General features: G+C 41.7%; 1 protein-coding gene across 7 annotated transcripts; it reads left to right on the forward strand.

The window, feature by feature from the left end:
- The first annotated feature begins 837 nt into the window (after positions 1–837).
- On the forward strand, positions 838–12,396 carry fubp1 (far upstream element (FUSE) binding protein 1). Of its 7 annotated transcripts, none has more exons than XR_004949449.1 (20): positions 838–994; positions 1,395–1,518; positions 2,027–2,062; positions 2,166–2,202; positions 2,293–2,339; positions 2,412–2,483; positions 2,571–2,628; positions 3,386–3,548; positions 3,635–3,733; positions 3,816–3,911; positions 3,994–4,096; positions 4,301–4,540; positions 4,616–4,776; positions 5,568–5,719; positions 6,328–6,404; positions 6,506–6,631; positions 6,901–6,975; positions 7,372–7,434; positions 9,473–11,463; positions 11,932–12,396. XR_004949449.1 is itself a non-coding variant. In XM_024281508.2 (20 exons), the coding sequence occupies exons 1-20, from the start codon at positions 851–853 to the stop codon at positions 9,881–9,883; spliced, it is 2,055 nt and encodes a 684-aa protein (XP_024137276.1). In that variant the 5' UTR covers positions 838–850; the 3' UTR covers positions 9,884–12,396. The 7 variants fall into 7 exon arrangements, 6 of the variants coding, with proteins under 6 accessions (XP_024137276.1, XP_036072119.1, XP_024137298.1 ...); XM_024281508.2 differs by having other exon boundaries at positions 9,473–9,645; positions 9,875–12,396; XM_036216226.1 differs by having other exon boundaries at positions 9,473–12,396.
- Positions 12,397–12,446: the final 50 nt, after the last annotated feature.

Raw genomic sequence — 12,446 nt, forward strand, 5'->3', positions numbered from 1 at the left:
CTGCCAGTGGCTGGATCACATGATTTAGATTGCCTCAAAAGGGGTTTTGGGTCCTCTACTCTTCTCTATGTGCATAAATAACTTATAAAATACTTGCCCGGATGTAGGGTTGTATAACTGGAATTTTTACACCTGCCACAGGAAACCTCTTCAATCTTTAACGTGGCTCTGAAAATATTCAGCAGTGGCCTGTCAATTCCCAACAAAAATTGAAACTCTGATATAAAACTAGATCAATTCTGAGTTTTTTTTCTCTGATGACAGATTGCACATAACTTATAAGACGTTAAGTATCTTTGGGTGCCACTGGTGATTATGACATTTAGAAATCAATCAATCATCCAATCAATCACCCAATCAATCAATCAATCCATCCATCCATCCATCCACCAACCAACCGATCAATCAATCAATCAATCAATCAATCAATCAATCAATCAATCAATCAATCAATCAATCAATCAATCAATCAGTCAGATTGACTGTATAAGTATGTTCCTAATTATACAGTCAAAAGTCAGTCAATCCAAACCCTAACCAAATAAATATTCAGAGTTTTAAGCAGAACTGATCGTTGATTACATCAGCTCCTAAACTAGCATTAAATGGCAACTCTACTCATTTGAACTTGCTTCTAGCGCAATGTGATTTACATTATTAATTTAATTTAAATAAACTACACATTGATATCAATATATGATGTATATCAACCTGCTAGCCCCAACATTAGTAATAGCAAACGAAGAAAACCATAAGAAAGTAAAACTTCTGGCAGCATGAGAGCGTTCTGTCTGTTATCGCGAGATCACGGATTTCGTCTTCGACTTTTCCCGTCTTCCTCCGGCGGTGAATGAGCCCCGGCCGCCATCTTGTTAAACGGCAGAGGAGAAGAGCAGCAGAGATGGCAGACTACAGCAGCGTGGCTCCCCCGTCCTCCAACTCTGGCGGTGGCATGAATGACGCTTTTAAAGACGCACTTCAGCGAGCAAGACAGGTAATAAGAGTCTGCAAGCTGGCAGAACCCAAAACTTGGCGAAGTATGATGGCAGACACCGACTTTGTACGTTTCTGTTGGAGATCAAGGCGCGCGTGGCTAAGCTAGTCTTTAATGATTGCCGCTGCGCCACACCGCCGCGGTTTAACCGATGTGATTCGATTTATGATCAAACATTTGCAACAAAAAGAAGGTAATCGTTACAAAAACGATACTGTTTAATAAAATAGTTACAAATATTTTACACGTGGAAGCTAACAAAATTCGAGATGATCCTTTGTTGGTCCGACTTCCGCCCTGAAATGTAGGCCACGGCGGCGTGGCTTTACAAAATCCCTCCAACACAACCGAACACCCAAACCGAGCCCGCTGAGCGCTTTTCTCTTGTTTCATCTTCCAGATTGCAGCAAAGATTGGCGGGGATGGCGTTGCGGCACCCCAAAGCAGCGACTTCGGCTACGGAGGGCAGAAAAGGCCCCTGGAGGACGCTGGTGGGTATTTTCCCATGCCTAACCTGGATATCGGTCAGTAGCTCACATCGGATTCAGTGCAAGTCTTGACTGTTTGCCTGCGTGTTTTCATTTCCAGATATGTTTAAACCTCCTCATCCTGCAGAAACACACATATTTCATTGTTTAATAATCTAACATTGAACGCATGCACTGATATGTGTATTTTTACACGTTTACTATGAAATTATTACTTTTTTAGTGATAAAATGCACATTTTTTATTTTTTAACTATGCTCTGTTTGAATGTAGCTTAAAATATTCTGACATTTTAACTGAAAAACGTAATTTTTTGTTGTTTTCAGGTTAATAAAATATGCAGTGATGTTGCTCAGTTTAGTCAGCCTCTCAGGGATGTGATTATGTGGGATGTGCTGGATGGATGAACCACATTTCTCACTTCTATCTATCTGAATGTTAATCACAGCTCTCTGTGCCTGCAGTAACCCTTTCCTTTCAGAACACGGAAATAGATTTTGATTGACGTATTTACAAGTCGCTCTTGAATTTGTCGTTCTCTTAGATCAACCAGAGACGAAGAAAGTAGCTACAAATGATGGTGAGTGGTGGTTCAGGTTTAAAGGCCAGAAGAACCAGAAAAGCTAAAAATAAAAAAGTATTCACAGCAGACATCCAAATATTAATAATTTTTGCCTTTCTAGCCTTCTCAGCCATGGCTGGAATGGGCGGCCCATCCAGGTGACTGATCCAGTTGAATTTTTAAAACATTTTTTTAACACACCCTTATTTGCAGTTTAGAAGGTAAACCTTTGTTTCTTCTTTAAACAGATCATCTTCTGAGGAGTTTAAGGTTCCTGATGGAATGGTCGGATTCAGTAAGTTTATTAGGGACAGCAGTTTCTCTGCCCTCAACATCAGACATTAACTTTTATTATTTATTTTTTTAGTTATTGGAAGAGGAGGTGAACAGATATCACGGATTCAGCAGGAGTCTGGGTGTAAAATACAGATAGCTCCTGGTGAGTTTGGTTTATAATTTAATGAAAAATTAGATTTTTTTTTTCTGGAATGATTTCATGTTTACAGCTTCCTTTTTTCCCTCTCAGACAGCGGAGGAATGCCTGAAAGATCTGTGACTTTAACAGGACCACAAGACTCGATTCAGTAAGCCCAAATTTAGATTATATGCAGAATTCTGATTGCTTTCCATCTAGTAAAAGGTTCATGGCATCCTAATTAGGACTAGGTATTGTTAATCGTTTCCAGAAAAGATTCGATTCACCTTTTTTTTTTTTTGATTCTTTTCATCCACTCAATTCAATTCAATTTTGTGTTTACACAGTTTGCACATTTATATACATTTGTTTATAAATACATTAATAATCTAATACATTTTTTTATTATATTTATATTAATCTGATATAGTTCACATACTGTAATATTTATTAGTGAAATAATCAGATTGTTAATATCATACAGTGTTACATTGATTTTCTTAAGGAAAAGTTCTAACAAAAATGTTCAGATCATTAACATTGTTCTGTCTCTCCTGGAAGGCGTTTCAGTTTGGCCACTAGGTGGAGCTCGCGCTATAGCATTACACTTTTCTTTCCAGAAGAAGAAAGAGTTTTTTTTTTTTTATTTATGAGCAGAAAACTGCTTTAGACCACAAATGGCTACTTTAAAAATGTTTCCTTAGAAGAGTTTGTAAAATTCATGCCTATGAGTTTATAGATATTAGCCGTCCCGTGGGAAATTCCGCTAAACGTTAGTATCAAGGTAGCAGACTTGAGCTTTATGTGATAAATCGATTTCTATTTTTATGAATCAATTGTTGATCTGTTAAGCTTAAATTGATTCAAATCAATTAATCTATTTTTATCAATCCAACTCTAATCCTAATACTTCTTTTCTTGATAAGGGCTGCTAAGCGGCTTCTGTCAGAGATTGTAGAGAAGGGCCGTCCAGCTCCAGCGTTTCACCATAACGACGGACCAGGAATGACTGTCCAGGAAATTATGGTACCCGCCTCCAAAGCTGGACTTGTCATTGGAAAAGGGGGAGAAACCATCAAAAGCCTACAAGTGAGTCTTTAGAAGAAAGGCGAGAGAGGGCTGCAGTAGTTACTTCCTGTGGAGTTTGATGACTGACAGCTTGTCTGGATTTGCAGGAAAGAGCTGGAGTTAAGATGGTCATGATCCAAGACGGGCCGCAGAACACGGGTGCAGACAAACCGCTCCGGATCTCCGGAGAGCCTTTTAAAGTTCAAGTGTGTAGTGATTGTTGCTCCGGTTTCCAATGTGAAGTCTTTGGTGAAACTGGGGCGTAACAAGACTTTCTTCTGTCATCAGCAAGCTAAAGAGATGGTGATGGAGCTGATCAGAGAGCAGGGCTTCAGGGAGCAGAGGGGAGAGTACGGTTCGAGGGTCGGAGGGGAAAGCTTAGATGTGAGTGCTACAAGACTCTTTTTCTGTTTTTTTGTTTAATGTTAGGACTTTGAGATTTTAAACCATTTTTCCGGGTGTTTAGGTTCCCGTCCCACGTTTTGCAGTGGGAATCGTCATTGGAAGAAACGGGGAGATGATCAAGAAAATACAGAACGACACAGGAGTCAGGATCCAGTTCAAGCCAGGTGAGCTTTATGACCCAAAGAGAACTTTTTTCTGCTTTTGTTCAAATATTTGGTCAATGATGAAAACTCATGCACCACGCTGAAAGCTGATGTATCACCCAACCCTACACCATCTGAGACCTGAACACAAACACCTTTATGATGCTGGTTCTAGATGAGGTTCAGATGTTTTTTTTTTTTAATTGACTTTTTTCTTTCGTTTAGATGACGGGAGCGCCCCCGACAGGATAGCACAGATCATGGGGCCCCCCGATCAAGCTCAGCATGCCGCAGACATCATTGCAGACCTGCTGCGCAGCGTCCAGTCTGGAGGACCCCCGGGACATGGAGGTGGTAGAGGACGCGGTCGGGGGCAGGGAAACTGGAACATGGGCCCCCCTGGTGGCCTGCAGGAGTTTACCTTCACAGTTCCGACCATGAAGACGGGGCTCATCATTGGGAAAGGTGAGTGATCATAGCGGAGGAATGCGCCCTGAGGCAACTTTCAGGGGACACTCGGTCATCTCTGAACTTCTGCAGGCGGTGAGACCATCAAGGGAATCAGCCAGCAGTCTGGAGCTCGCATCGAGCTGCAGAGGAATCCGCCGCCCAACTCTGACCCCAACATCAAGATGTTCACTGTGAGAGGCTCCCCTCAACAGATCGACTACGCCAGGCAGCTGGTGGAGGAGAAAATCGGGGTGAGGCTGAAAGCTGCGTAACTTCCACTAGGACTGGGTATCGATTATAATTTCCAGAAACAATTCAATTCACAAGAGCCTTAATTGATACAGATTTTTTTTTTCCAGATTATTTCTATCCACTCAATTCAATTTTTAAGTTTACACATTTATACACATTTGTTTAGAAATACTTTAATAATCTACTACATGTTTTTAATATATTGATATTAATATTAATCAGATACAGTTCACATACTGTTATTCTTAGTGAAATAATTAGATTGTTAAAATCATACAGATTTACATGGATTCTCTAAAGGAGAAGTTCTATCAAAAATGTTTAGATCATTAACATTGTAAACATTGTTCTGCTTCTCCTGGAGGACGTTTCAGTTTGGCCACTAGGTGCCGATCGCGCTACAGTATTACACTTTACTCCAGAAGAAGAAAAATGAGAAAAAAACTGTTTTAGTCCACCAACGTTACTTTAAAAATATTTCCTTAAAAGAGTTTGAAAAAACTCATGCCTGTGAGTTTATAAAGATGTTCATTTAGTCAGCAATGTATGTTTAGGTCGACCGAGCGTTAGCATTAGCCGTCCTTTAGGAAATTACAATAAAGATTAGCATCAAGCTTGTGGACTTTAGCTTTATGTGCTAAATCAGTCTATATTTTTATTAAGCGATTATTCATTTAAAAACAAAATCTTAAATCAATTCAAATTGATCAATTTTATCGACCCAGCCCTACCTCGAACCAAACATGAACTCATTCGAATCTCCGTCCTGATTGTGGTCAACTTCTTCCAGGGTCCTGTTACTCCGATGGGTGGCCCACATGGTCCTCCTGGCCCACACGGAGGACCAGGCCCGCACGGCCCTCCAGGGCCCCCTGGACCCCCAGGGGGACCCATGGGTCCGTATAACCCTGGACCGTACAACCAGGGCCCTCCAGGACCACAGTAAGTTCAACTCCTTTTGAGCTGGAAGAGGTTTGGTGTGAGATGTCAAAGCTGTTCAAATCTTGGAGCTCTGTTCTGAAAGACTTGGTGTCATATCTCCAACTGGGCACACATTTCTGCTCCTTAATCAATTTTTGGTGGCTGACTCCACCCACAGCTGAAATGTGAAAATCAGTGAGGAGGGGCTGGACTGATATAATTACTGGAGCTGCAGATTATGACATGGGACTTCTGAAATGATGTGAGACTTTAATGGTTTGACCAATCACAAAATCCAACTGTAATACCTCAATTCAACCTGTAGGGGACACACCGTTTTTGACCATATTTTCAAGAATTAAACAAATTTATTTTAATTTTTGGCTATTTTTAAAAATTTGGCAATGACCAGAAGCCCCATTTATAGCGCTCAACTGGGTTTGGCTACCCTTTAGAAACTCTGTAGCATCAGGTGAATACAAGTTTTGAACGTGGAAGCCTAATTGTGCGTTTGCATAGTCTTATCATCAGACGTGGCCAGATGAACGTGTGTTGCCGAGGCCGGTGTAAACACATCATTATAGTCATGGATCTGCCGAGTTAAGATTTTCCTCCTCTTTCATCATCAGTGGTCCTCCAGCTCCTTATCAGCCTCAGGGGTGGGGTAATGGCTATCCCCACTGGCAGCAAGGACAGCCTGATCCAAGTGAGTACAGTCTCCTCTGGATTATTCAGTGTAAATACAGAACATCCATGTATCTCACTGTTACCTTGGAGGCCATTGACCCTCATGTGTTATGAATGCAGATAAAGCAGCCGCAGACGCCAATGCAGCCGCATGGGCAGCTTACTACGCTCAGTACGGCCAGCAGCCGCAGGCCTCCATGACTCCGACCAGCGGCGCCCCCGGCACCGCTCAACCCAACGGCCAAGGTAACCCAGCTGTTCGGCGCCGCCCGTGTCAGAGGAAGCAGAGGCTGCTTAGACGAGCAAAGAGCAGTGTAGCAGAGTTAGCTTAGCAGCCCGTGCTCTCTCAGGGTTTGCTGAAGCCAGGCTTCACTTTTTATCAAATGACTTTGCTTTTGCAGAGACCCCTTTAACTTTAACCCCAGGGACAGAGTAGTTTTCCTCCCACTCCAGGCAGGTGGAGGACAGACGGCTGACTAAGATTTATTAATTACAAGTACCGTCTTTTTTAACAGGTGACCCACAGGCTGCAGGTCAGAGTGGACAAACAGATTACACCAAGGCCTGGGAGGAATATTACAAGAAAATGGGTATATAATTGTAGTTTCAGTGTTCAACTGTTCACACGAGACAGTCTAAACAGCCACTAGGCTTTCAGCCAGCTTCTTTTTCAGGTCTGGAAATATGTCAGCACCACTGGCCCTACTGGTTCTCAGTGTGCTAACTTTGTTTGTGACAGTCCATCCCTGCCTGTGCTGTTTAGACTGCAACACGTTGATTATCTGCAGGACTCAGCTGAACATCCTGTATGACACTTATGTCTAGATGATTTGATGGCAGAGTTGTCCAGATGTGCCATGACTGTTTTTCTGTGACTGAGTGCATGCGGAGGAAGCTGCTGTTTGATCCGTTGGGTCTTGTGGATGTAAGTGATTGTTGAAGGTCAGATGTTCAGGGTTGTTAACAGTTTGACCTTCTCTCCACAGGTCAACAGAGCCAGCAACCTCAAGACTACACAAAAGCCTGGGAGGAGTATTACAAGAAGCAAGGTTTGGACTCTAATTGATTGAAGTTTGCAGAAAGAACCGGGCATGTTTGAAGCCCTGATGAAGTGGGTGCTTTGCTGTTTTAGCAGTCCTCTTAGTAGAGTTGCTGTTTTAAAAGGCACCCAACAGAAATGCAGAAGGTTTCTGACCTGCAGCCTAAAGACTCCGGCTGTTTGGTTCGTTCCCCTTCTCACAATGTTGTTGCAGTTTATGAGAACCAGTGACTCGCTTGTCTCATCGTCTGATCGTTTCACTTTCTTTCCTGCAGTTTTCGCCCATAATCTAGTGGCCAAACGGCCTTTTCTGCATATTGTGTTGTTATGCTTTCTCTGCATCACATCTCTGATTGAACAGAAGCAGCAACATGCTTGACTCATTGATGTAACTCATGTCCAATACTTGGTGCACTATATAGGGCATTTGCCATTTAGTCCAAATTTTCAACTCAAACCTCCTGGAAAGGTCCCAGAATTCTCTGCATAGATGCTTACTAAATCGGTGAATATTAAGCACAATGTATTGTGGTTTATATTATAGAATGAAAACAAAGATCTGATCATGATCAAATATTTATTTAAATGTGGCAAAACTAAACGCACTCTGGATAGGAGACATGAGACGGTCTACAGCCAATCAGGACACAGAACACAATGCTGTTAAAAAATGTGAAACGACAAGATTGTGAAAACTGAACCGTGATAACAAAGTATAGTTCATTAGGAGTTGGAGTGGTGACTAACTAAGCCCCAGTGTTTTCTGTTGCACTCCAGACTGAACATCATCTTGATGTTTACTGTTCTCCAGATCTTTATCTGCAACCAGAGAACGTTAAAATCTTTTGTTCTGAAAGTTGGACATGCAGGTAGAAAACCAGTTTCTCAAGAGTCGACTGGTTCTTGGTTAAATGAAGTGATGGAAAGTTTTGCTAGCTCATGGATTACAATGAAAGCGTGTCATAGCCACAAAAAGGTCGGGGAGAACTGTTTTTAGACCACAAATGGTTACTTTAAAAAAAATTTTCTTAAGAGTTTGTAAAATTAATGCCTGTGAGTTTATAAAGATGTTCATTTAGTTAGCAATGTATGTTTAGGTTGCCTGAGCATTGGCATTAGCGTCCTATAGGATATTAAACGTTAGCATCTAGCAAGCGGGCTTTAGCTTTGTGTTGAATTGATTTATATTCTTTATGAATTGATCTATTGATCTATTCAGCTTAAATCGATTCATTTTTGCTAAAAACAAGTGTGCACCGATGCTAACTAGATTGAATACAGACTAGGAACCATTTTTCACATTAAAAACAAAATTAAACTTATTTTTTATAAACCACCCAAGTGTTCATCACTAAAACACAGTGGAATCATACATAGTCATGTATACAACATGTTTATGTACATTAGGTTTTTACTTTGGGAAATCTGTGACATTAAATTGTAGCCAAACACGGAAGTTGAAAGCTGACTTGCCAAAATCTGAAAATCCAGTCAGAGGGTGGGGCTTGGGAACATGGCTGTTATCATTACTTCATTACTGGAGATCATGACACGGGACCTTTACTTAAATTGTTTGACCAATCACGAAATTCAAATGCAATACCTCCATTCAACCTGTAGGGGCCAGAACATAGACAGGTTTTGACTATTTTAAAGAAGTAAATGAGTTCATTTTAATTTGTCAAAAATGTTGGCATTGACCTACAGACAGCACTTTAAAGCCCCATTTATAGAAGTCAACAGACAAAAAAAAAAGCTGATTTAGGGTTTGATTACTCTTTAAATCTAACACAAAGAGACTCAGAAACGGCTTGTTCCCCAGAGCTGCTAAAGCCAAAGCGCCTCCTGAAGGACAAGGCCCTAAACCCATCATCATAGACAACCATGAACAGGAGAATCCCCTCCAACTCTGTCCTTCTAGCCTGTTCATTTATTTATTTGATTTAAATTATTTAAACCAAATATCTCATGAAAAAAAATCCTGTTCAATGACAGGAATTCTCTCGAACAGTCATGCTTCAGCTTGTTCTTTGTTGACCCCTCCCCAGGTCAAGCAGCCCCTCAGGCCACACCTCCAGCAGCGGCGGCGGCGGCAGCAGGCTCTCAGCCCGGAGGCCAGCCTGACTACAGCGCTGCCTGGGCAGAGTACTACCGGCAACAGGCTGCGTACTACGGTACAGCCAATCCTCAGGCAATGGGTGCAGCACCACAAGCTCCTCAGGTACACCCCCGATAACAAGCCGTCCTCCATATTGACTGGAACTAAATGTTGGTAGCATAACCCCGCCTTCCCCCCTCAGGTTTTTACAGGGATCCAGTGACTACCGCGTCCTGATAAACCTAACCACAGCCTTCCTTCCTGTACAGGTGTTTGTTTTATTTTTGGAAGCTGAGTCAACTGTTTCTGCTGTTAACATGCAATGTATTTTCTATGTATTTCTTTTGCACAGGGCCAGTAATGTGAAGTGGACATAAAGTAAATGCTACATTGTCGAAACAAAATCCTTTGTTAAATGTTTGGATGCAGACGCCTTCAAGATCTTAAATTTCCTTGGTTTGAAAGTGTTTCACGTAGATGGCAGATTTCCCGGCGAACACGTCCTCTGATTTTCTTCTGTTCTTCCTTTTTCTTGTAAATGCTTTGTTTTTAGTGAGGTAACTATACATATGGTCATTCCAGCCTTGTATCTACATTCAATGTGGTTAGAACTCATGTTTATTAAACTGTAGACATTACCATGTAAATCATCTCAGTTTTAAAAATGCTGTTGCCTGCTGTGTTTTTGCAATAAAGCAAACTGAAACCTCCTGTGTTGGTAAGTTGGGAAAGGGCTGGGCTGAACTGTTCTGTATGTTTTTGTTTGACTGGGAAGTGTGTGGGGGGGGGTTCAGATGTCTGAAGACGGTTATTTTGGAAGTTGTGCTCTCCTGTCTCTCTCCAACTGCCTCTAAGGCTCATAGTACGATTTGTGCGATGATCGCCGTCAACTAATCGTTTGATGAACTCTGATGTTACTGTCCTGACTGTAGCAGTAGAGCGTTTATCCTGAGATGGTTGACATGTATCTGTGACAAATTCCATGCATTGACTGCGTTGCAGTGGCACTCTTTTTGTCTATATTGCTGAGCTAGAGTGCACTGTTTGCCTTGATAGTCTCCTCTTCCACAGGCAAGTGTAGAAAAAAGCGGTAAGCAGGTATTCTGAACATGTTCGTGAGAAATGTGGTTTTAAAGAAATGTCCCATATTTTTTTAGTGTTATTTCTGTCTGCTGTTCTTTCTCCAGGACAGTCAGGTAAATGGCCAATGTATAAGCAAATGTCTCTCCATGCCCATTTCCAGATGTGTGCACATTTGTTTTCTTTTTTTTTTTTTTAAAGAATGTTTTTTTAATATAAAAACATTGCAAAAATCATCTTTGCTCTGCCCATTCTGTTAGTGTTTATTCAATATAAGAACATAGTTGTTGTAGGGTCGTGGGTGGCTAAGCAGCCTCTTCAGCCGTCACTCCTGTAATGTAAGTACAAACATGACTGAGAAATCGTCTCTTGATGCTTATCAACTGCTAAAGATGTAGTACATATATATTATATATATATTTGTCAAATTGCCATTTCTTGTTTTTTTGGGTAAGTATGCCATGTTCTGAGCGGAGGCGTTCTCCTGTGATGTTCTGGTAGCATTTCAGAGTTTAGGGTTTACATGTCAGTGATCTAAAGGATGTGGTGTCGCGCTCTTTCCTATTTGACCTCGAGGTGCCATATTTCAGACTTGTGGAGAACATGCCATGCGTCGCAGCACTTTCTGAACTGCATAACTCCAGCCAGCGTAGCATGCTTAGGCCTCTGCTGATGTTCCTCCATGTAAGCATGTGGAATGCTGGTAGTGGAAGTGCTTTGTAGCTCAGGAACAACATTATGAAACATGAAAGTGGGATTATGTGACTGCATTGTTCACTGATGGCAAACAGTTGCGATTATATCTGATCTTTGCAGTGTCTTCCCAGACCTTGCACCTTAGGTTCTGCTGCAATAACACAGGTAAGCGAAACCTAAGGAAACACGTATATTCTGTTGAGTGACATGACCCATTGAATTGCAAAGAAATGCTTACCTGTGTTGTCAACCTGCCTCAATGCATTACTGCCTAGTGTGAAGAATAGTGACGGATATTAACTGAAGACCAGTTCTTTTTTAAATGTGCTGTCATTTATGAACTGCATGATGACTTGTTACAAAACACTGATTCTTTAAATGTGACGCCCCCCCTCAGAAAACGTCCAAATATCTATCATACTGTAAGCTTTACTTGTGTACCTGGTAAGTGATTGTGAAAGGATCCTCGTGGTTGCCTCTGGTGTTGACTGCATGCTCTGCAAATCTGTTGCCACAAGTTAGCAATGTGTTGCAATGCTAGGAGAGGACGGGTGCCATACATGACCATGCTGTTCTCTGCGGTGGTGCGGTACAAAATGTGCTACTGAAACGCTGCTGCCTTCTTGCTCACAGTGTTGGAGGATGCTGCAGGCTTAGGTCGTAGAATCAGGCCGTGTCGTAGTTTGTCTCCCCCTCCCCACACAAACGGAGTCAGTCCCACTGCTGAACGTAGACCGTTCAAGAGCTCCAGTCATAAGGTAAAGCAGCAACGCATTCAAATTTAAAGTCTGTGATTGCAAAGTTGTGGTCAGATACATGTTTTTCCCGTCTGGATTGTGTGACTACTGTACTCTACAGTGACGGTTGGATGAGAGCAGGAACCAATGTACTTCATTGGCACATGCAAATACGGACTTTATTTGATTTGAGTTCTGTTAGGTTGACCTGTGTGTGTGAAAAGCTCAGACAGTTGGGAGGGGGGTGTAGAGGACACAAGGAGCATGCCTTAGAGGTACACAAGGTTTCATGTGCTGTGTATAAATCTGTTTTTAAAGAACTTTTTAATTGTTCTGTTCAATAAAGTTGTTATGAAATGTGCCCGTGTCCGAGTTTGCTGTCCTTATACAGAGGTTGGGGACAAAAAAAAA

Source organism: Oryzias melastigma, linkage group LG17, assembly GCF_002922805.2.
Source record: "Oryzias melastigma strain HK-1 linkage group LG17, ASM292280v2, whole genome shotgun sequence".
Classification (NCBI taxonomy): Eukaryota; Metazoa; Chordata; class Actinopteri; order Beloniformes; family Adrianichthyidae; genus Oryzias; species Oryzias melastigma.

Excerpts from the sequence above, each read along its gene's own strand:
- fubp1 (XM_036216226.1), top strand. The coding sequence starts at position 851 with ATGAGCCCCGGCCGCCATCTTGTTAAACGGCAGAGGAGAAGAGCAGCA. Across the intron at positions 2,063-2,165 it reads GAAAGTAGCTACAAATGATG|CCTTCTCAGCCATGGCTGGA; the intron begins GTGAGTGGTGGT and ends TTGCCTTTCTAG. Across the intron at positions 3,912-3,993 it reads TCGGAGGGGAAAGCTTAGAT|GTTCCCGTCCCACGTTTTGC; the intron begins GTGAGTGCTACA and ends CCGGGTGTTTAG.